The following is a 25,257-nucleotide window of genomic DNA, read 5'->3' as shown; positions in this document are numbered from 1 at the left end:
GACTGTGTGTCGCTGACACATGGGAAGTGACAGAGCTTCTCTGTCTGCAGAAGTCCACCTGCAGACTTCTGGGAAAAAGTGATGAAAACGGGCCCAAGGAAGAACCTGCTCACATGAGGAGTGAGCGTAAGAGGAGAGAAGGCACAATTCCAGGGCTCCCTCAGGTCCTCACCTGCAAACAAAATGGCCTGAGGTCTTGAGAATGACAGAAAGGACAAAACTAGTATGATACCATTTACATGAGAAAACTCAAGGCAAGTGTTTATAAGTATACTATAACGTACACATTTTAGTGTGATTTGCTAGCAAAGGATAATGACACGTTTCCCTAGCCATTAGATCCCTTCTCCATCCTCTGTACAACCTTCCCCGACACCCATCATTCATCTTTCCTTCCTTCTTTCAACCCCACCCACCACAAGGTCAGTGCTCCCCACGCACCCCTCCTACACACACAAACACAAACACACCATGTTGTCTCTTAGGTCACACCTCATATAACTTGTGATCCCTGCCTTTAGAAGGTCAGCATTGTGTGTAATCTAATTCAGTTTGCACAGGCTCAGTGCATACTGTGGAGTCTTTACTTTTGTTTCACTGATCATTTTGGGCTTCCCTGGTGGCTCAGATGGTAAAGAATCCACCTGCAATGTGGGAGACCTGGGTTCGATCCCTAGGTTGGGAAGATCCCTGGGTTGAGAAGGGAATGGCTACTCACTCCAGTATTCTTGCCTGGAGAATCCCACAGACAGAGGAGCCTGGTGGGCTACAGTCCATGGAGTCGCAAAGAGTCGTATAGAACTGAGCGACTTGCGTAGACTTGCATAGAGTCCTATAGGACTAAGCGACTTTCCTGTCTTTCACTTCACTTCATTTAGGATTTGAGTTAGATGAAGGCAGTCTCTGGAAAGTGGCAACAAAGTGATCTTTCTATACTATATACATTGTTTGTAATTTTGCTTTGTCTTTGCCAAAAAAAAAAGAGGGAGAAAAACTTGTTTTTTAACTTAAAAGATACTTTTGCATGTTCTTATTTAATTATCATTTGTTAAGTACCTATTTCATGCAAGGCGCTAGGCGGACTTCAGCCTTTTTAAACATGAAGCAAAAGAAAAAAAAAGCAAATCAATCAATCAATAAATAAACATGAAGCAGACATGGGCTGTACAGTAACAGTTGGTCTAGATGAATGGTCTTTGATTCTTTGTTGTTGTTGTTTAAATTAAATTTTACAAAATTAAAATGGGACGGAGAGCTGGATTAACTGCAGTTGCCCAGACCCCATCCACTCCTTCCACACACGCAAGGTAGACAACTCGGTACAGGATGCCAGCCAAGGGCCTTGAGAGCATCCTGTGTCGGCCCCACCCGGTGCAAAGTCCTAGGTTAGGCAGTGAAAGAAAATCAGTAATCAGATGTTTTCACTTCCTTAGCCAGAAAACATCAACTTGAACTCAAACAAAGTCAAGCTCACAAAAGATTACAGGTATATACTAGTCATTCAATAAATACTTGTTGACTGATTCATTAATAGTACTTTATGGCAAAAGCATAAAATGAGGTGATGTCTTGAAACTCTCATCTGCTTTATAACCTCTTCTTGGCACTTCCCTGGTTGCTCAGATGGTAAAGAATCTGCCTGAAATGCAGGAGACCTGGGATCAATCCCTGGATCAAGAAAATCCCCTGGAAAAGGGAATGGCTACCCACTCCAGTGTTCTTGTCTGGAGAATCCCATGGACAGAGGAACTTGGTGGGCTACAGTCCATGGGGTCACCAAGAGTTGGACACGACCGAGCTACTAACAACACTTCTCTTCTTAGGGAAAGGACTGTTCTGTTGAAGTCGTCAGCAGATCATTTGCACTTGAGACACAGACAGATTTCGTTTCTGACAAATGCTCTTTAACCAAAAAGCTACCAAAAACATGGACCTAGGGAAAGGAAGCAGAAGGAGCCACAACTATCCACACACCAACACAGCAGTCCTCATGGCGGGTGTCCACCAACTACTTTGTGACTAGAAAAATCTATAGCACACAGTCATTTCCACCTGAATTCAGGAAGCATGACCTACAGACCACAGGATGCAGGGGAGAAAACTGCAGGCAAGTAGGAAACCTCATCTTGAAACTAAGCTACATCAGGCTAAGTGTCACTTGGGACAATGACCTTTTGGAAAAAAAATCAATTTTGAATATGTCAGACACATTTTTATGAACAAAATAAGCTACTGACATATTCTAAAACAGGGTTCACATTTTTCATGTTTACTAAATGAACTTTATTCTTAAACTGAATTTTTTTCTTACTTAGCTTCTCTGAGAGAATCATTAATTAAGACATAAAGTTAGACCAGACAATCCAGGTTGGAAACTCAGAATCCCATCATGACACATGTATACTTGTGACTGATTCATGTTGATATTTGACAGAAAACAACAAAATTCTGTAAAGCAATTATCCTTTGATTAAAAAATAAATAAAATGGGGAAAAAAGGACCCCACCTTACTAGCTGTGTGATTTGGAGCAAACTTAACTTCCCTGAGCCTCAGTGTCCTCATCAGTAGCACGAGGGACAGCAGGAGTTTTTTATTGTGGTCACTGTGGGAAGTAACTGAGATATCTGTAAAGCATTAAAAAACTGTGCGTGGCACACTAGTAAGACTATCCTTTCTTCTTGCTGGACCATCAAATCTTAACTGTCCCACATTTATGGGTTCATTTGCTATGTAGGTCGTTTTTACTTTGTGTGTCCCTCAGACTCTGCACGGGTAAACATCCAATGGACTGTTGAAATCTATCTGAAAAGATCATTCTACCACCAGGTAAAGGTGGATACCCAAAGCCTTCTTGCCCCTCCTTAACAAGCCAGGCAAGGGCCAGATTTAAAACACGAAGCATTGCTTGTCTCCTTTAAGGGATGACATGTGGGCAAAGGAGATCAGTGTTAGCCCACCTTCAGACACCCAAGGTGTCCACTCTGATCTCTGAAGCAGTGGTGTAGGTGAGCCTATTACCCAGGGAGTCTCACCTGGGGAGTGTATCAGAACCCCCTGGAGAACTCCTTACCCTGATTCCCACCCACTGCCCTGACTGATGCAGAAAATAAATCTAAAATGACAGGACATCTCTACTTTCAAAAAATTAAAAAAAAAAAATAAAATGAAGGGATGGTTTATGTTGTCTTCCCACACACCTCACAATTGATTTCACACACTGGTGATGGTAGAAACCATCACAATATTGTAAAGTAATTATCCTCCAATTAAAAATAAAATAAAATTTAAAAAAAACAAAACAAAGAAAAACACACGGGTGAGTCACAGTGGTGTGAACCATGGCATCTCCTGGGTTACACATGTAAACACACAGATGAAATCCAGAAAGGACGCCAAGTACAGAGCAGGGCTCTTAACCTGTGCTTCCACGGACCTCTGGCTCAGCAAGGCTCACAGACCCCTCCTCAGCAGAAAGATTTGAAGACAAAAGATACAAAGGACTATAAAGAAGTGACTGGATTATAATGCAGTTATTAAAACTTCAAGAAAAGGTCTACGATAAAAGTGCTTCTTTATCAATGCACATTAAATAGCAAGATCAGCACATCTAATAACGAAAGTAATTTCAAAGCAGAGATGAGTAAAGATCTTATTTCTTCCATATCTGCTTCTTCTGTAGCATGACATGAAAATATCCGTGATTTCTACTGGTGACTAAGTCACAGGTCTAAGTAATACCACTGCGCTTTGTTTTCCACGTTTATAATGAAAGCAAATGCTGCATTTCAGTTAGACGTTTACAAAATTAAGGATGCAATTTTTTTTTCCTTTACAAGTGAATAGAATCCCCAATTTCTCTCTATAGATCCCTTGGAGGGTAGTTCTAGGACCTTGGGCTTCCCTGGTGGCTCAGACAGTAAAGAATCTGCCAGCAATGCAAGAGACCTGGGTTCGATCCCTGGGTTGGGAAGATCGAGGACCTCAGTTTGAAAGCCCTGCTCTATTGGCGCTGTATTTAAAAGTTAATGCTTGATCATTCAATTAACTGATATTTAGCAAAGACCCACTTTACCCTCATCACATGTACCACAGAAGAAAATGTAGAGTTAAAGTAAGACTTAGATCCAACCATGCTCTAAAAATTTTCAGAATATCTGGTCAACATATATTTTCAGTTCTTGTAGTTTTATTATAATTTGTGTTATGTACTGCCAGACTCCACCAGGATGCTTTTTCCTCTCTCTCCTTTACATATATCACTAGAAGTAAAACAAATAATAACAAGTCACAATGTCTGTTCAAGTCTACTGAAAAGAATTTTAGAAGCTATAGATCAGTGCTATTGAATAAATACAATGAGCCTTTCACACTTGAATTTCCTTGATAATAAAATCAGCCTGGCCCAAACAAACTATAGCCATTTTACAGGGATGAGAAGAGGCCATTCCTATGAAAGGTCTCTGACAACAGTGAAGCGTTACCCTTGGGTGGTGTTCCAACTACACTGTGATTGTAAGTGATCAATCAGTGTGTATGTGAGGGACCTAGGAGCCTCCCTCAGCAGAAATGGCCAAGCAGGATCCTAGAAAATCATAGGAGAGTCTGTTAAAGAAGAGTAAGTAACAGGCAGGGATTTCTAGAAAAATAATTCTACCGTGAAGCAGAATGAAGGAAACAAATACGAAACCTACCTGAGAGGTCACCCAGGACAAGGTTTTCCATACAATACCACGTCTCCTTGGGTGTATACGTACTATGAGTAAACAAAAGTGACTTGTAACGGGCCTCCTCCAGGCTACAAGATATACTAGGAGTTCTAAAGCATTAACTTGGACATTAGTTCAAGTCTAATGTACTTCATACTGTAGCCCTGGTGTGGATTATTCTATTTTTACTCCTATCGAAACTGATTATCTGCAGTGCTCACAAAGAGACTGCAGGATTTACACTAAGTATTAAAACACAGGCCAATTTAAACAAAATTCCTTTCTTATTAATATCTAATAGATAAACGTGAAAACAACCCCGATACATGCTAAAGGAGAAACTTACAAGTTCTCACTTGTTAATTATTAACGATTTCATGAGTTCAAGAATATTGGAAATTGGTTTGTTTTAGAGAAAATAATTATAGAAAACTTTACAGAAGCACAATAAGCTGCTTGTGAACCTAGTTATCGCTAAATAGAAACAGGATTGTTGTGTGTTTTTTTTTTTTAAAAAAGGTGATACGATGATACATGGATACGTAAGTAATGTCACACTAATTTAGACTAGATTCAAATCAACTTGAGTTTTAAGTCAAGAATGTCAAAACAAAAGAGAACTGGTCTTACCAATCTTACAAAGCTGCCGTGAATTTCTAAAGAGAAAAATTACATCAAAACTACCTCTTGAATGAACACCAGAAATATTACTGGTACGTTGTAAATCAACTATACATCAGTTTAAAAAGAAAAAAATATCATTGGTGTGAATTTTTTAAATCACTGTATATTTTTCAAGTCTGCAAAATCAGGTTTCACGCCCTTGTTATCACAAACACACTGAAAGAAGTCCCACCTAGTATACTGCTCACCCTACCAGGTGTCAGCTCTGTAGCCCCCGCAGGACCAGTCTGCTGCTGCAGCAACCTCTTGCCTCTCCCAACTAACCAGCTGAGTGGACTTTCACGCGCAAATCAGCAGCCTCGGCATGTCGTGTTATGTCTTATAAACACTGAGCAGTCTTGAGGTTTCCAGTACTTTGGGTTTTAAGTGCAGATAAACTCCTCCCCAATACAAGCTGCTAAGGACTCACATGGTACTTCTGGAGGGAAATGGGAGCATCTTCTAACCTTCCGCATGGTTAAGAGAAAGCTGGTTCAAATGAAAACTCATACTTGTTCCCACTACTCCTTTCTCTCCAGAAGACTCAACGTCAAGTGAGGCCTTTTATGGGGCTAAATCCCACAGCCACATTTCTTCAAGTACTTTCCACATAGAGCAGGCTAGAAGACACAGCAGCCAGGACATGCACACATGTGCGCCCGTGGCTAAGCGCGGAGGACAGGGCGTTCCAGGAAAGGGGAATCACTCACGGAAGTACTTCAGCGTCTCCTCAATCTGCTCGGTCGTGAGGTCAATGTTGACATCTGGAGAAATGAGGGGGGTGTGAAGCCAGTCGTCGTGGTCATAACCGTAGATGGTGTCGGCTCTTAGCTTGTAATGGGGCAGCTGCTCCTCCAGCAGGCTGATGATCTCGACTTCCGGAAGGTCGGTGCTGTTGCACACGTCTGGAGGGAAGAAGATGGACAGATGAGAGCCAGGATCTGGTGGTGGCCTTGCTGCCGCTAGTGACCTAACCCTGGCACTTGTAGCCAGAGTCTTGCGCTACTTACGGGCAGCACGGAGAGGCCAGATCGGGCCATGTCAGAGATCTTTTTCCAATTTAAATGCTACTCTTGAAACTTAGAGTAAGGCATGTTTGTTGCCAGACCTACCTGAAATAGCTCCTGCTGTTTAGCTGCCCACTTACTGTGAAGTAAAGCCAAAATTCTCGTGCCTTCGTCATTTGGGCTTTCTTCCCAACCCTTTCTCTGGCCATTCTCTCTCAATCACCCTATACTTAGGTCAAACCAGTTATAAGTTCAGCAACATGCCAGATTCCTTCCTGCCACTATTTTACCATTCAAGCCATGTCCCCACATAGGTAAGATTTTGGCCTTCATTTGATTCATTCATTCACCTGTTTATCCTCCGACATTTCCTTCCTTCCATCCATCCATCATCATCCAACTATATCCTGAGTCCCACAGTCACAGGAGACACGACATAAACACAACATCCACAGTCTTGCCTCTGTAATTCTTATATTCTCACGGGGATTCCAGCCACTAAACCAACAGGTACCCCTCCTTCAAGGCCCAGTTTGAATACCACCCCCTCCTCGACAGGATGGTGTTTTGCGCTCACCAAGCTGAATTAATCTGTCTTCTTCAGGAAGAATGTGGACACCTGTGCCAGGAAGAAAGGTTACACCACAGACATGGCATCTTCTTGTTTAACAGGAAGGCCACGTAAGAAAAAAGGCATAGGTAAATAAAGAGTGTTCAGTGGGCAACTTCACCCCTTCTTGGGCAGAAACCCATGGAAGGCACTTGCTAGCCCCTCAAATCTCCCACCGTCCCCTGCTTACCCCTTCTTACTAAAGTCAACATGCAAAGCTTCACTGTAGAAGGACATTATGACTCGAAAAGTCAGCATGGTGTTTCAAGTGCTGAGGAAAGAGTTATAAGTGGAAAGTAAAGACATTTCGAATTTCACTTGGAGCTCTGGGGACTGGAGAGGGAACACGTGAATGTTCTGGATTCTCTGCCTCGTGTGGGAAATGTCACGGCTAGCACACTTGGCATTTCAGCCAGCCCCCACCAGGCCGGAGCTGCTCCGCCACCCTGCAAAGGTCTGCGGAGAACTGAGTGATGTTCCTTCCCTTCCCCCCACAGTCCAACAGCCCACCCTCAAGGCAGATGTCTCATATTTCTTTACCATCTCCCACTAGTGACAAAACACCCTCTAAAAGCCCCAGATGGGCTCCTAACTAAGGAAATACTTCTCTGTCTTACAATCAAGTGGGGAGTAAGTTCCCACCAACCTCATCTTCAGGGGAGGCCTCAGAGCCATAAAATGACCACCATCTAGGTGAGGGGATTCGGGGTCAAGGAAGGCTGACACCTGACCGATGGCAGCTCTTGACTAAGCACAGACCTGCTGCACAAATGTTGAGCCAGCCTGGCCGCAGGAGGATGGGCAAGGTACCAACACATTCCTGCACGATGTCCCCACACAAGGGGCTAGAATCTTCTGGTGTCACTGCCACTTGGTGATGGGCAAGGCAACGGACTCCAAGAAATAAAAATAAAATCCCTTCTAAGAATGCGAGGTCACTTGTGCGCACACTGGCAGCTGCTCGGACACTGAGACTCCCCTGTCCTTCCACGTTCTCAGGGCTGAAGGTCAACATATTTACAGTGCGGGTCCTCATGCCCAAGAGGTATCATTTTCCTTAAAGCATATGATGACCAGGAGATAAAGTATCAAAGGTGAGGCTGTGCCAAAAAGCCTTTTGAAAAACATTCTGTATATTTGACTTTTCCGTAATGTGACCTGCCACATAAACTTCAGCAAGTCTCATAGCTGCCCGGCAGGCCCAGAGAATTAGGAAGGGATGATAAAGACCACCCAGGGAGATCTCTATGACCTTGGGTGCAGGGCCAGGTGCCCCAAGAACCTCCCAAGAAGGGAGACACCACCTCTGCCACGTGGAGAAGACACATCTGAGGCCCCAGGTTGTGTAAACATGAGAGCCTTCGAGAATTCCCCAGGAATGCTTTCACAGTGCCAAGCACCCAGCCAGGAGCCTTCAGGGCGTCCTCCCAGCAACCTGAGATGTAGGTAATATTTGCTTTGACTTATATGTGAGAAAGCAGATTCACAGACACCGTGGAGTACCTTGTAGGTCAAGGTCACACAGTTAAATAAGCGGCAGATCGTGTGTGAGAAGCCTCAGCCATCTGACTGTAAACTATATCCTTCCCTCTCCCATCTGCCTCCCCTCTCCCAGCAGGTGCACTACAAATGCTGGAGGGTTCCCAGGCTCTTCTCAACAGGAAGTTTTTGTTCTAAACAGGTAAAGATTTCACAAGCATGTTAGGTAGAGGTGTTCAGCTCAACACACTGACAAATCAGGGAAGTGTCAGGATGATTTTCCCGAACAGAGTGCAGAAAGGAGAGCCAGGAACTGAAGCAGCTTGTCAACAGACCTGCCCTCTCTCTTGGTGCTGGTGTGACTGTGTGCTTAGTCACATAGTCGTGTACAGTTCTTCAAGACCCTTTGGGTTGCAGCCCACCAGGCTCCTCTGTCCATGGGATTTTTCAGGCAAGGATACTGGAGCGGGTTGCCATTTCCTCCTCCAGGGGATCTTCCCAGCCCACGGATTGAGCCCGCATCTCTTGAACTGAAGGCAGATTCTTTATCATTGAGCTACCAGGGGAGCCCCATGAGGAAGCCCCGTGGTGCTGACTAAAGGTCAATGTGTGAAAGGGTGCTGCTGGCCCTGCCTGGAGGAAAGGAAACATCAAGGTCTCTTACAGTCATTTCTCCGCAGCTCCAACCACACTATTAACCAGCGATAAGAAGGGTGGGAGGGACACCCAGCAGGGAGGGGATATACATATACACATGTCTGATTACGCTGTTGTAGAGCAGAAACTAACACAACATTGTAAAGCAATTATACTCCAATTAAAAATAAATGATAAAAAAACAAGCTACAATATGCAGTCCTGGGGAAGTCTCAGATGAAGGACATCCACTTCCTGATTGAATCCAGACCCTGACAGGTCCATCTATGGATTCCGGAAGATCTACAGCAACAGCAGCCTGGCAGCCACCGACCCTCAGCTGGTCAAACCATCCAAAGGCCAGGTTTATCCAGGCAGTCGAATGGACTCACCCTCAACATCCTTCCCTTCATCAGTCACAGCAGCCCTCTGCTTGCTGGCCCCATCTGTGACAGACACATTTTCTCTTTTTTTTTTTTGGCCATGTCGTGTGGCAGGTGGGATCTAGTTCCCCGACCAGGGATCGAACCTGCATCCCCTGCATTGGAAGTGTGGACTCTTAACTACTGGACCGACAGGGAAGTCCTATGAAAGATACTTTTTAAATCACAATATTGCTCTGCTTTAAAAACCTCCCCACTCCCTACAAAGTACTGCATGATTCAGCCCATACCTTCCTAGGGCAGAGGCTACTGACTCCTTCCCAGTATCAGATTTCTGCTTCTTTCTTGCAGGAATGTAACCTCCAAGGTATGGATGGGCACACAGCCACACAGCTAAAAACTAGTTTCCAGCTTTCCTTTCAGTGCTGCTGCTGCTGCTGCTAAGTCGCTTCAGTCGTGTCCGACTCTGTGCGACCCCAGAGACAGCAGCCCACCAGGCTCTCCTGTCCCTGGGATTCTCCAGGCAAGAATACTGGAGTGGGTTGCCATTGCCTTCTCCAATGCATGAAAATGAAAAGTGAAAGTGAATTCACTCAGTTGTGTCCGACTCTTCCCAACCCCATAGACTGCAGCCTGTCAGGTTCCTCCGCCCATGGGATTTTCCAGGCAAGAGTACTGGAGTGGGTTGCCATTGCCTTCTCCTCCTTGCAGTGAGGTCTGCCTATATGCCTGGTTAACAGAATGTAAACAGCACTTCCAAGTCAGACCCTATCCAACTGCCCAAATGCAGAGATGGGGCCGGTACTGGAGTCACCTTCAACTGTGAAAGTAAAGGCAGCACCTAGGGGGTTCACCAGGGCCACCCTGGGCACCAGGGACAAGCTGGCGGGGAGCACTCCTGGGCCATCTTCCATCTGGATTTTCAAGAGAGAAAGAAACACACATCTACCTTATTAATGTTGCTTCTCCAGTATCCCTTGTGAAGCCACATTGACTTTTCACCATTCTCCAAACACATTTTTACACAAATATTGGTTTTGACACCAGCTGCTCTAGCTATCTGGAAGGCCTGTCCCTGCCAGCAAACTCCATCCCAAAATATCACTCAAATGTCACCTCATATCAGGCTTCCCTTGACCTCTCGCCTCTGGCTATGTATTTAGATTATTTCAGGACAATGTTACACGCATTTTCTAAGTCTCTCCTCGACTATCAGTGAGGCCCTCGGGAGGAGCTCTGAATTACCCCCTTAACATCCAATCCAACCCTCAGCATCAGCATCGCAGTCGGCAACAGGAAGTACTCAGGAAGCGCTGCATGAATCATGGAACAAAGGGAGGAGAATCGGCAATGGGTGGCATGTCCAGCCTTCAGCATGGGGGAGGTGGAGCCCTGTAGCACCAAGGTCTTTTTAAGCTCACTCTGTATCACCCAAGGTCTTAATCAGCAAGGAGTAAAGTCCCATGGGGAAACGAATGTCCCCTCAACCACTCAGCAGACACTGATTTGATCTAATGCCCACCATTCTTAGAGTACCACCTGCCTGGTGGGCTACACTCCAAGGGGTCCTAAAGAGTCAGACCCGACTGAGTGACTAACTCTTTTTCTGGGAGCAGAACGTGAGAGTGCTCGTCACCCCTTCAGAACTATGACCCTTCCTAGGTTTCTCCACAGCATAAGGTTTGAAGTGGATCCTCCTGCCCAAGGATGAGGGCTGTGGAAGGTGGGAGAGGGTCCTGACGGCAGGGGCTACACGTTCAGCTGTGTCCACTCTACACCTGGCTTGGGTTAGATCCATACCCCCAGAGAGGGGCTAGAAGGAGGCACCTCCTTCTAAGCACTTGTACTGATGCAAAGCTTCCTTGGTGGCTCATGGCAACAAATCCGCCTGCCAATGCTGGAGGTGCAGAGGACATGGGTTTGATCCCTGGGTTGGGAAGATCCCCTGGATGAGGAAATGGCAACCCACTCCAGTATCCTTGTGTGGAAAATCCCATGGACAGAGGAGCCTGGTAGGCTACAGTTCACAGGGTCTCAAAGAATCAGACACAACTTAGCGACTAAGCCACCATCACCATGGGTCACATGCCAGGTTCATGAAACCTACTAGGGACCCCAGAGGATGCCAATATTTTACAGGACAGACTGTGGCTCTAAATTAGTGTCCAATGTTTAAAAATCAGAGAATCTCATGTGAAAATACAGATCTCTGGCCTCAGAAAAAGTCAGCATGTCTAAAAGCACACCAGCTATAGACTCTGAGTGGTGGCTGCCCCCAAATGGGAGGGGAAGGGAAGGTCCAGAGGGGTTTCTGGGCCTTCTGCCCATACCCTGGAGCAGAAGGCACTGGGGCCAGAACAGAAAGCTGCAAGGAAGTGGAAGACAGCCTCCTAAACACTCCCCCAGGCTCCAGAGAGCCTAAAGAAAACAGCGGTGTGCGGAAGAGGCAAGGATAAAATGGGGCAGAGAGGACAGTGCTGGACAAAGAGGAAAGGCCTGGCCGGAGAAAAGTCTGGCAAAATCAAAGCAAGAGAGGAACAGAAGGGCACAGGATGGGAGGAAGGAGGAAAGCCAGGACCCGAGGCAGGCCGGCCAGCAGGCCCACGGCTGCCACCTGCTGGCCGCACCGGAGGCCCTGGGTGCAGCAGGCGCTGCTCCAAGAGTGTGGAAACCAGGCTCCCGGCCACGGCCCTGTCCCCAGCTGCGCCATGACACCCAAAAGTCACCTCGTGGTTTATCTGGGTCTTTGTCCCTCCATCTGCAGAACAAAGGCATCAGGTCGCACAAAAGCTCTCTTTCTACCCAAAAGGTCTCTGGGCCACCACACCCAGCGCATCCCTCCTCCACGGTGGAGGCCTCTTAGCACCTGGAAATGCCAAGTTCTTCTGAGAGGCCAGGGATCTGCTTTTTCACATGAGATGCCCTGATTATCAAATGTGGGACGATAGCTTAGAATTCTGTAAAATGCCTGAGAGTCAGATCAAACATGCGTGAGTGCCTCCAGTTTGCATGCAGGCACTTCCCATCCTGGTGCCTCACTATGGGCCTCGGGAGAAAGTTCTAGGCTACGCTAAAGGTGACAGTCAAAGAACATGACCCCAGTTTGTGTTTGAGGAGGTTCTGGAAGGGGCAGTAAGCCCCTCTCATCACCCATTAATCTCAGCAGTGATGGCAAACCCACAGCCATGTTTTAAAGTTTTCCCAAGACCGCTGACCCAGTGAGCTGCTCACAAGTCATTCTGTACAGACTTGGAAACAAAGCCTTCTCCTTGAGTTATTGGGAATAAAGGGCATGGGCTCAGAGACTCACACACAGGCCATACTGGTGTTGGGGACATACGTGACACTTTGCAACTGGTACCTGTCATATATCCTTCTGGAAAGTTCTTCTCTATCGTGGGGTTACATAGTTTAGAGCCTTACCTAAGGAACTCAGTGTTAGTAATTACTCCCTAGACTGCCATGAAAGATGTGGTTTCACTAACTACAGAGGGACCTTTAGAACTAAAAATTACTGGCTCAACCACGTCATTTAATAGAAGAGGACGCTGTACACAGGGAGGCTGAGGCGGCGGCTGAACATCCCAGAGCTGCCTGTAACAGATGTGAGACCCGGTGTGCATGGCCCCCACACCAGGAGCCACCCCGGGGGCTGACACGCTCCGCTGTTGACCCAGAACCCTGCCTGGTAACCAGCAAGGGCTCAGAAAACATTTTGCTGAAGATGCAAACCACTGGTATCTAATCCTACATTTCACGTACTTTCAGAAACCAGAGGGCAGTGCAGGGTGAAGATCAGGAACACATTTGCAAACCAGGAAACCAGGGTCCGAAGGTTATAAGAGGAATTCAAGAGGCTAGGAAGGGGCTGAGCCCACTGCACCCAGCATCACCCGGTCCCTCCAACTCTAATCCACACGCGACTCGCTGCCGCTCTCTGTGGCCCCCTGAGAGGATCCCTTAAGGAAGGAACCTGCACGGGAGCATTTCTCCTGCCTTCCCTTATTTGTGGGCATTCCGGCAGAACTGGGGGACCCTCCTGAGAACTGAGCCCGGGGTGCTGGTGCCCTGGGGCAGGCAGCGGCACACTGCACACCCTGCGCTTCTGTACTGGGCTCCGTAGATGCTTCTGTGGCTCCACCTCAGACCTCCTGCGCCAGGAGCTACAAGGCTGGGACCCGGGAGCTGGCTTCCACAGCAAGTCCTTCAAGAGGGTCTTGCCCATCAACATTTGAGGTTGACAGTCCCTTGTGATTATAGTTAACTAAATTTGCTTTCTTAAAAAAAACATGGATAAATGTGGCTCAACATTCAAACAGTCCAAAAGGGCAAGGTCCTTCCCCTGCCCTAGTCCCTCGCACATACCTGCCCTCTCCCTGCTTTCACCAGACACATCTCAGACTCCGCCCCGGAGCTGATCCAGCCGCTGCCATCTTTTCTGCTTACATAAGGGGACACTGAGGCCCTGCCGGAAGTGCGCGAAACGGGGTGAGGTCTCGGGGCTGAGCAGTATTGGGACTGGACGCCAGGACCCCTGATCCTCTCCTGGGCCCCCATCCTGCGTTCACCTCCTGAGACATACCCCTGCTCACATTCCAGCCCACAGGGACAGGGACAAGCGCCAGACTTCTCTTCTCATCCTTGCTGCCTCGCTGTGGGCAGTAACCTGGGTCTCCAGGAGTGGGGAAGGACATGCAGAGACACCCGCACAGGAGCAGAAAGAAACGGGCAAAGAAACCAGGACTTGGAGACAGAAACACCTCCTGACACTGGAAGGCCCATGGCCTTACCTGCCACCAGAAGCAGCTCTTTCTGAGAAAAGGGATAAACAATGACCCCGGCTCAGTTCCGGGCAGATGGGGTGTTAGGTTCTGAGCTGTTGCCTGACCACACAGGACACCAGCTCCTGTGAGAAGAGCACAGCGGAGATGGCTGAGCAGCCCGGCGGCCGCCTTGACAGGCAGGGTCTCCGATTCGAGGTTAAAGTGCCGCCTTGTGCAACTGAATGTGGCCCCGTCCACTCGACACGCCAGAGCCTTGGGCAAGCAGAGGGCGGGAAGAGGCAGGACAGCGCGAAGCCAGAAGGACCCTGCTACGGAGGCCCCAGGACGTCAAAACTAACTGCAGTGTACTGCAGAAATAGTGACTCTGACGGGCTTGGCATAGAAATCCACAAAAACAGACGACAGCACATCATCCCAGGTTAGACTAATTCTAACACAAAGACATAGAGCTAGAGCTGCACAGAAATTTTATCTTACAAGAAAAAATTAATTTTAAGAGATAAACCTCCAGGAAAATGCTCAAAAAATAGGAAGGGGTTAGGGGGGATGGATTACTATTCGTTTGAATTTGTTTTCACTAGGTTTCCCAGGTGGCACCAGTGGTAAAGAATTTGCTGTCAATGCAGGAGACCCAGGAGACACAGGTTCAGTCCCTGGTTGGGAAGATTCCCTGGAGCAGGAAATGGCAACTACTCCAGTATATTGTGCCTGGAAAATTTCCACGGAGAGAGGAGCCTGGCAGGCTACAGTCCATGGGGCTGCAAAGGGTCGAACACAACTGAGTGACTGAGCACATATTAAGAAACTAAAAAAAAAAACTTTGGTATTCCAATTTTCCAGATATTTCCTCTTAAAAGTGTATATATTACATATAATTATTAAATCATGAGAGGAAATTTTTTTACATGAAAATAGCCAATGTCACTGTGATTGTAATTAATGTGCTCACAGCTGAATTAGTGTTTAGACAGATGGAGCTGGTGGAAATTGGAACAACACTTGGAGTAAATAGTTTGACAGCATGTTTGGAGAAGCAAAATTCTGTCATGACCCTCAAACCAGTAACCTCCCACATGGGATTAAATATAAGAGAGGAATCCAAAAAATCTGGAATGCAAAATACATAAGCGTGTTTATAGTACATATCTGATAAAGCTAAAAACATGCATAGCCAGGTTCTTTGAAAAGTTAAACAAAATGACTACGTGTGTGTTAGTTGCTCAGTCATGTTCAACTCTTTGGGACCCCATGGACTGTAGCCCACCAGGCTCCTCTACCCATGGAATTTTCCAGGCAAGAATACTGGAGTGGGTTGCCATTTCCTTCTCCAGGGGGTCTTCCTGACCCAGGGATCGAACCTGGGTCTCCTGAATTGCAGGCAGATTCTTTACCACCTGAGCTACCAGGGAAACTGGATCAAATTACCATATGATCCAGCAATTCCATTTCTGGGTATATACCCAAAAGAAGTGAAAGCAGGGACTTGACCAGATATTTGTACATCATGTTCACAGTGGCATTATTACAACCGCCAAAAAGTAGAAGCAGCCCAAGTGTCCACCAGCGGATAAACAGGTAACAAAACGTGGAGTTCCAATAACACTGGAATATTATTCAGCCTTAAAAAGAAGAAAATTCTGACATACATTAGAGTACGGATGATATGCCAACCAAAATAAGCCAGTCACAAAAGAGCTGAAACTCTATGAATCCTGTTATGCAGCTGTTAGATTCAGATTCACAGAGACAGACTGTAGTAAGCTAACTGGCAGGGGATGGAGGGAGCGGGGAACAGGGAATGCGTGTTTAATGGGTACAGACTTCCCTGGTGGCTCAGATGGTAAAGTGTCTGTCTACAGTGCGAGAGACCCGGGTTCAATCCCTGGGTTGGGAAGATCCCCTGGAGAAGGAAATGTCAATTCACTCCAGTATATTGCCTGGAAAATCCCATGGACAGAGGAGCCTAGAAGGCTACAGTCCATGGGGTCACAAAGAGTCGGACACAACTGAGTGACTTCACTTTACTTTCATTTGCAGAAGATGATAAAGTTGAGGTAATTTATGGAGGTGATGTGTGTGCAACAAAGTGAACGTACCTAACACCAAAGAACTGTACACTTAATGATGGCTAAAATGGTAAACTTTATGTTATGTGTATTTCACTCTTTTTTTTTTTTTTTTTTTTGGCTACATGGCATGCGGGATCTTAGTTCCCCAACCAGTAATCAAACCTGCATCCCCTGCAGTGAAATCACGAAGTCCTAACCACTGGACTGCCAGGGAGCGCTTACCTTTTTTTTTTAATAAAAAGATGACCACCCTACCATTGTTATCTCCCAATGCATGGCTTTCATTAGTGTTCTGGTACAAAGCTGCATAACTCCTGTTATTTTTAGTGTCCAATTTTGTAGAACAGGAAGTTTTTTAGAAGCAAGTATTTTCGTGTTATAGCAAAAATGCCTATATAAAGTTTAATTTTTGGGTAGTCAAGTTTTTTTCCACCAGGATTGCTGCTGCTAAGTCACTTCAGTCGTGTCCGACTCTGCGTGACCCCACAGACGGCAGCCCACCAGGCTCCCCTGTCCCTGGGATTCTCCAGGCAAGAACACTGGAGTGGGTTGCCGTTTCCTTCTCCAATGCATTAAAGTGAAAAGTGAAAGTGAAGTCGCTCAGTCATGTCTGACTCTTAGCGACCCCATGGACTGCAGCCTACCAGGCTCCTCCGTCCATGGGATTTTCCAGGCAGGAGTACTGGAGTGGGATGCCATTGCCTTCTCCACCAGGATTACTGAGATATAACTGACTTATAGCACTGTATGCATTTAAAGTGTACAGCATATTGATTTGAGCTACATATACCAGTGAAATGATGATCACAATAAGTGTAGCGAACACTCATCATCTCACATTGACAAAAAATTAAAGAAAGAGAAAAATTGTTTTCATGTGATGAAAACTCTTAGGACTTGCTCTCTTAACAACTTCCATATATAACACACAGCAGGGTTAATTATATTCACCATGTTGTACAACATTTATGTATTTATACACATCATTCATGTTGTACATAAATAAGTACAGTACTTATTTATAACTGGAAGGCAGTTTTAACAGCCTTCATCCAGCTCCCTGCTCCCTTGACCCCCACCCCCACCTTTAGTAACCACAAATCTGATCTCTTGTTCTATGCGTTTGTTTTTTAAATATAACTGAACTGTGACACTATGTTAGTTCCTGTTACACAACAGAGTAATTCAATATTTCTATATATTTCAAAATGATCACCAGGATAGATCTAGTTAGAATCTGTAACCAACCAAAGAGACTACATAATTATTTACTATACTGCCCACATCGTACATTTCATACCGTGACTCATTTGTTTTGCCACTAGAAGTCTGTACCACTTACTCTCCCCCTTGATCATTTTCTTTATAATCTTAAGTCTTTGTGTCATGCTTAGGATGGCCTTCCCATCTCAAGATTATTAATATAACCAGCAAAATTTACTTCCAGCACTTTATGGCTTCATTCTTAACATTCTGTCTTTGAACCACCTGGATTTTATTGGGTTTGAAGGAGCTGCTTCCCTGGTGGATCAGATGGTAAAGAATCTGCCTGCAACATAGGAAATGCTGGTTCAGTTCCTGGGTTGGGAAGATCCTCTGGAAACAGGAATGGCTACCCACTCCAGTATTCTTGCCTGGAGAATTCCATGGACAGAGGAGCCTGGCGGGCTATAGTCCATACGGTTGCAAAGAGTCGGACATGATTGAGTGACTAACACATACACACTTTTTATAATGTATCCAGCTGTACTTTTTATAATGATAAGAAACAGAAGCCATAATAATGGCAAATATTTACACATGCTACCATCTTCAGTATTTATTTCCACTGATGCATTTAAACCTCCCAACAGCCCTAAGAGTAGAAATTATTATCATCCCTATTTTACAGAATGGGAAACCTAAGGCACAGAGAGGTTAAATAACTGAACCTACATCACACAGTAAGTATTAGACCTGGTTTTCTAACACAGAGTCTGGACCCAGCGGCCACAGCCACCACCCATGCTGCCTCTGTCCCTCTGGTCTCACTGATTAAATAATTCCTCTGTATAACTTTCTTTTCTCTAAATTGTCCTCCTCTTCCCAACTTCCACTCCCTTGAGTACTTTGCTTTGAAACTTCCTGAGACAGAGAACATCACTAAAGTTTTACTTCTGACCCATTCAGAGACTTTGTCTTCACACAGGAGCACGTCAGACATGACTGATCTTACTTTTGTCCTGCCTCCTGGTGGTTCTACTCTCTTGAGGTTTCATTAGTTATCTGTCTTTTGTTTTATAGACTATGTGCCTCCAGACTCTTTTTTTTTTTTTGTAATGATTTAGGGCAGAATTTTCTTCAAGTGTTGGAAATAGATGGTGCCAAGCAATGTGAAGGGTGGCCTCCAACTGTGAGTTACCATCGCCATTCACCCTTTGAGCTACGCAAACACTATGATTTTCTTGTGGGGGTTCATGATGTGAAAGGGAAGGAAACACTGATTTGAAAGGTTCACATTCTATCGCTAAAATATGGCATCTTATGATGCTAGTGGCTTCCCAGACATCCACAATCTCCCGCTTTCCTTAGTATCGAAGACCTGGGAAGACTCATTTCTTAGCCTCCCTTATAGCAAGGTGTGACCAAGAGTGTTAAGTTCTGGTCACTGAGATTTAAGTAGTGGTGTGGTGAGGCTTTTCTAAAGGTGCCTTTCTAGAGCCTGGAATTTGGACATGACAACTGGAACTTCAGTAGCCTTCTGAGAACATGAGGTGACTTTGAGGATAAAAAGCATGAGTATGGTGGAACTGAAGGACAGGAGAAGCCTGGACCTTTGAGGACAGAAGGGTTATACCAGCACTGCAGAGCCTCCCTCTGAACTGCTTTTATGTGAAAGAAAAATAAATCCTGTGAAGTGAAGGCACTGTTCTCTGCAGCAAAGCCTAAGCCTTATTGATGAAGGTAGTTTCCATTAAATTATTAATACTAGGAGATAAATGTGTATTTCTCTCATTATCCGTAGCAAAAATAGAATAATTTGCTTATACTTCATCTCACTATTCTCGCTCCTACCTCGGGTTTTGTTGCTCTAATCTGGGGGTTCAGATCCAATTTCCTATTTTCAAATTAACTCTTTACACTTACATTTGCTTTCTGATTTCCAAATATGTTTACAAACCTGGTATTTATGGTTAGACTCTCCCAGACCCTCACCCTGAGCAGCTGCCAGAGTTCATAGCCCAGTCCTCTGTCTCTCTTCTCCCTCCCAAAGTCAGCCCTTTACCAGGGGACAATGAAAGTCAGTTAGCATAGGCGATAAACTTTGAGATAAAGAATTCTGTGCCAGATCACAGAGACTTTATTAATAGAACAAATTTTGTGATCCCAAAATACCTACGGTGCCTCTACCATTCAATGCAGTCAACTGTTTTATTGTTAATCTAAATTAACTTCCTGAACAGGAAATTCTGTTTATAAATGAACAATGGTTAGTTTTTCAAAACACCACATGAGATCATGTGGATATTAAAAGACTTCAAACTCATCCCTAAACAGTTCACTACAGCCTGGTAATAAACAGTTAAAACAGAGAAAACAATAAAACCTAGGCATGAAACAATTCCGTGTTACTTGAACCAGGGTTCAAACCAACACAAACATAAATTCAAAATGTAGTAACAGAAAATTACAAAAGATAACTTTTTACAAAGCAGAATACAAATGAAGAAATATAAAGCTTTATTAAATATAATAAAGGAAAAAAATCTTAAGTTATCAGGTGACGTTGGTATGATACACGGGTGTCACAAGAGGTAAAAGTTTCTGTTAAGTGTGCACTTGAATAGCACAGATGACTACTCAAGAAGATCTCTTGCTCTGCTCTCCAAAGCCAGGGATGAGCAAAAAAAACAAGGACAGCAGAAACCAAGAAGTGACTTCCTGAAAGCTCATTAGAAATGCAGCCCCACTGGGGGCACGTGAGTGCATTAGGGGGATGACAGCTGTAGGGCATGGAGTGTTTTTCAGGGCGATGAAAATGTTCCAAAATTGACTGTGGTGATGACTGCACAACCCTGTGAACATACTAGAAACCATCAAATTATATGCTATAAATGGGTGAATTATATGGTATGTGAATTCTATCTCAATGAAGCGGTTACTCACACAAAAAATGTAACCACAAAGAATGTTTAAAAAGGTCACTAGGCACACCTAGCATCTTTGGACACATCTCCAAATCTTCCACCAAACACTGTTCATAAAAGATGCATCTGAATCTCCCTAAAAGGTTAATCACCTTTCCCACCATTCTAGGAAAGTCCAAGGAATTTCTAATACCCTTCTAGCCATTTCTACTGAAAATGGGTCAAGCGAAATAAGAGCTCATGCTTAAAAACAATAAGCTCTGGCTCCCCAGAGAATCCAACAATATGGACCAACTATGGCTTAACAATGCTGAGTGGGTAGGGTATTACTGGACCCACCAGAAGCCCTTTGAATTTATTTATTTATTTGGCTTCTCAACTAAAAAGGGATATTTCTCTCTTGTTAAGTTGACATCCTGATACAGATCAGGGCGTGAAGGTGTAGACCAGAAGTCCACCAACTACAATCCACTAAAAAATTCAGTCCCCTGTCTGTTTTTATAAATAAAACTTCCATTGGAACAGAGCTACACCCATTCCTTAAGGTACTGTCTGTGGCTGCTGTCAACTACAACAGCAGAGACCACAGAATCAACAAGCCTGAAACATTTACTCTCTGGCCCTTCAGGGAGAAGCATGCCAACCCCTGGCTCTAGGCCACTGGAGTCTACCGCCTTCCCCCACCCACACCCACCCAGTTCCCTAGCCCAGTGGAGCTAAGAGACTACGCCAAGGGCTTGAAGGTCACTGATACCATGGGGTGTTCCTGAAGACCACCTACATGTCTCTGCCATTCAAGGCCACTCCAGCTACCTGAGGATCTCCTAAAATCCAGGCTGATCTCCCCTCACTTCCCATCCTTGCTGCAGCTCATTGTGAATAAAGTATCATTTCACAACTCTGTGACCTTGAGCTGGGCCATGGAACTCCCCTTGGCCAGTGGAATGTGAGTGGACATCACTTACATCATATCCAACCAGAGGCTCCGAATATCCCTGTGTAGTTATATTTGTCCCCTTGAGCTCCTGTCCTCTGCCAGGAGAAGAACATGGCCCTAGACAGCTGCCGCCCTAGGGCCAGACACGTGGAACAGCCCTGAACTGAAGCCCAGGCGTAGAAACTTAAGACCAGGAGCAAGGAATAAGTGTTGCAGGAGCCACTGTAGAATTGGGAGTTGTTTGTTACCCAGCATTTCTACAGCAAAACCTGACTAATACATACCCAATTTAAAATCATGTAAAGTACGGCCACTGATAACTAGGAGGATGACATTTACTGCATAGGGCTGAAATTCCATCACCATCAAGATTTCCTACCAAGCAGTCTAAGCAAGAAAGATGTGGCCATACTTGGCTTTCATAATACCCTCTTGTACAAAAACGACTTCTGGAACTAACTCAAGCAAAGAGCAGATGGGAAGAGAATAAAGGTGGGACAGACCAAGGCAGGAGAAGGGATGGGGCAGATTTCTTCTGTTCTGCACATCTAAAGTTGCCAGCCCTAGCTGTCAGACTCTCGAGACAATTAACTCCTCTTTCTTCCGATCCCTTTCAAAAGGTGCAAACCCCGGGCTGCTGCAGGTGGCTGGTCTCAAGATTAAGGCCGCCACTCCTGCAGCCAGTGCTTCCCTGGCCCACTAGGTGGCGCTGCATCCGCTCCCAGGCAGGCCTGCACCCTCCCTCAGGTCCCAGACGAAGGAAGGAGAGATCAGAATACTCTCAGGCTTTCTTCAAACTCAGACTTGATCCTCCCCACTTTTACTCACCACAAACCCCTACTTAAATAGAACTGAAATAGCATTGAGCAATGGAGTTCAAACCTGAAGTTATGACAACCTGAGTTGTCTGTTGTGAGCTTTTTTCAATACAGGAAAAAAAAAAAAATGGAGTAATATTTATCAGATACACTGAAATCTAACACGTCGGATTGGGCGTGAGAACAGAATTTCTACCAAAAGAGAAGGGAGGTCAGGGGCCTCCTACCCATTGGCTTTGCCTCCTCCTCATCTTTCTAACCATTAATCCGCAAGAACTTCCCTCTCTCCCACCAAGAACATGACCCAGGCGCATGGTCCACCACACAGATCAAAATCCAGCCAGGGCTGAGAACCGCCTGGAAGACGACCATTTGAGTCTCACCCCGAGCTGACTCTCCGGGGGCCTGGGCTTTGTGTCGCATCCTCTGGCTGCTCTAGCCACACTAGTTCATTTCCTTCCATCTGCCTTTCAAAGCCCTTGCTCATTTGCGACTCACACTGCGCCTGGCGTGTGCTCACTTGTCTACTGTCCAGCCCCTCCACCCGTGGCATCAGGTCTGCAGTCACCTTCCCCACCGTGCCCATCACCTCCCAGTCAGTCAGACACCATCCAACTCCCCGCCTCTCCACTCCTGGACCATTGCCCTCCTGGATCACACCCCGGTCCTCCCAGCTCTCAAGCCCGCCACTCTGACCCCTCCACCACACTACCTCCATCGCCTCTGCCCATCAGCCTGATTCTCACAGCCCTTCCTCCCTCTGTGCTAAGTTCATGGCATCCACAGGACAAAACCCAATTCTGCACAAAAACAAATGGTCCACCTTACTCTGCCCTGCAGCTGGGCTGGGCGGGCCGGGGGTAGGAATTACAAAGCATGCTGGACAGACAGAGAGCCCTAGAATGCCGTGGGCCCCCAGGCTCACCACCCCATGTCCCCCTCCAGCATGGTGCCCACAGAGGCCTTTGGGCACCAGGGACAGAAGTGAGATGGGCTGGATAGGGTCTGAGACAGCCTCTCCCTGGACAGAGTACTAGGGTAACAGCCTCTGCACAGCTTCCAGGTGCCCAGCGCAGGAGCTGGCTGGTCCTCTCTCTCTCCTCCTCTCCCAGAGGTTGGTCGTTCCCTCCTGAGGACGCCCCGAACTCCCAGTTCGCAGGCCTCTTCTTCACTCCATTCCCCTCTCTACCCAATTTACCTCCATCCAAGAATTCAGAAGGCTTCCTTAGTAGCTCAGCTGGTAAGGAATTCTCCTGCAATGCAGCAGACCCTGGTTCGATTCCTGGGTCAGGAAGATCCCCAGGGGAAGGCAGAGACTACCCACTCCAGTATTCTTGGGCTTCCCTGGTGGCTCAGATGGTAAAGAATCCCCCTGCAATGCAGGTGACCTGGGTTTGGTCCCTGGGTTGGGAAGATCCCCTGGAGGAAGGCATATCAACCCACTCTGGAGAATCCCCAGGGATAGAGGAGCCTGGCAGGCTACGGTCCATGGAGTCACAAACAGTCAGATATAACCCAGCGACTAAGCACAGCTCAGCACAAGAATTCAGAAAATGCCCTGCACCGGCACTGCAGGCAGGGTGAACGGAGGCCCTCTCTGCTCCGTCTTCACCTCCAACGTGCTTCTAGCTAAATCTCGGCGTTTCCCAATGAGCAGTCCAAAGCCCTTCATTATCACAGGAAGCGTGTTGCCCGACACAGTAGGGAAAGGGGCCAGCTTTACAACAGGCCAACTTCACCCCCTCCACATGCTGGAAAACACCAAAGAACATTAACCCAGCATGGCCTATAACCTGTTGTCTCTACCTAAGAGGTCCTGAGTCTTGGCCGACCTAGATCTATCTTGGTTGTAAAAACTTTCCACAAAGGGGGAAAAAAAAAGAACTGTGTTTCTTTTTATGAAGTGGAGGATGGGAAGAACCGGGAAAGGAGAGGAAAGGAGAGAACGAGAAGGGAGGAGAAACAGGTGGCAAGGAGGAGAGAAGAGGCGTTGGAGGAAAAAGAGATGGAGGGAGGGAAGGGGACGAAGTGGGGAGAGGAAGAGAGAAGAAAAGGGAGTAGAAAAAGAAAACGGAAAATGAAAGTTCTCCAAGAGCACCGTCTGGAACCAGAGAGCCCACTGGCCCCAGTCTCTATGGCGGTCCCTGTTCTGCAGATGAGACCTTTTCTATCCGGCTTCTTTCACCCCGCACGCTGCTTCCAAGTGCTATCCATGCTATATAGCATATATCAGTACTTCATCCCTTTTTATCCCTGAATCATATCCCATGGTATGAATGTACTGCATTTTGTTTATCCAATCATCAACTGATAAGACATCTGGGTCTCCTTTCTGGCTATTGTGAATCATGCTGCTTGGAACACACATATAAAGTTTTGTGCGGAATCATGTTTTCATTTCTGTTGGGTACATAACTTGGAGAAAAACTGTTAAGTCATACAGCAGCTACTATGTTTAACCTGAAGAACCACCAGACTGCTTTCCATGGTGCAAGCTTTGGGGAAGTTTGTTACACAGTGACAGATGACTAATACAAGAGAATTAAACTAAGCTAGACACAAGAGGCACTGAGGACGGCATGAAGCACACAGCACTCTGTCGGTGTTAGCTACTATCATCAGAGCACCTTCCCACCACAGGGCCTTTGCTCACACTATCGTCAATGTGTGGATTGCTCCTTCCCTCTCTCCCTCTCTGCTGACACCTACACAGCCTTCAGATTTCTGCCTAAATATGGCTTTCCTACAGGAGCCTTCTTAGAAATGCTACTTCAGAAATCCCCTTTACATAATCTCTAAGCACCCTGTACTTCTGTGAATTATGGACATAGTCATAGTTTTGTGTAACTATTTTCAAGACATTTTTTCCTCTTCTGAAATATAAAAGAATCTCACCCTGGCACACCACCCTACCCTCTGTACACACAACAGAATCTCCAGAATACCTCTTAAAGGCCAACAACCCACTAGAAAAATGAGCAAAGACAAAAAGCAGGCTGTTTGCAGAAAATGAGACAAAACAGAAAGGAGGAACAG

At 46.0% G+C, this 25,257-nt stretch overlaps 1 protein-coding gene across 5 annotated transcripts in view; it reads right to left on the bottom strand.

The window, feature by feature from the left end:
- The window catches only part of TRAK1 (trafficking kinesin protein 1), a 96,936-nt gene that overhangs the window by 66,957 nt on the left and 4,722 nt on the right, over window positions 1-25,257 (bottom strand). For all 5 annotated transcript variants that reach the window (XM_018066986.1, XM_018066987.1, XM_018066989.1 and 2 more), the window contains exon 2: window positions 6,082-6,276. In XM_018066986.1, the coding sequence (XP_017922475.1) occupies window positions 6,082-6,276 (195 nt within the window). The remainder of the gene's footprint in view (window positions 1-6,081; window positions 6,277-25,257) is intronic.

Source organism: Capra hircus, chromosome 22 (genome assembly GCF_001704415.2).
Source record: "Capra hircus breed San Clemente chromosome 22, ASM170441v1, whole genome shotgun sequence".
In the NCBI taxonomy this organism is placed as follows: domain Eukaryota; kingdom Metazoa; phylum Chordata; class Mammalia; order Artiodactyla; family Bovidae; genus Capra; species Capra hircus.
The sequence above is the reverse complement of the archived record's forward strand: the minus strand, read 5'-3'. Positions and strand labels throughout refer to the sequence as shown.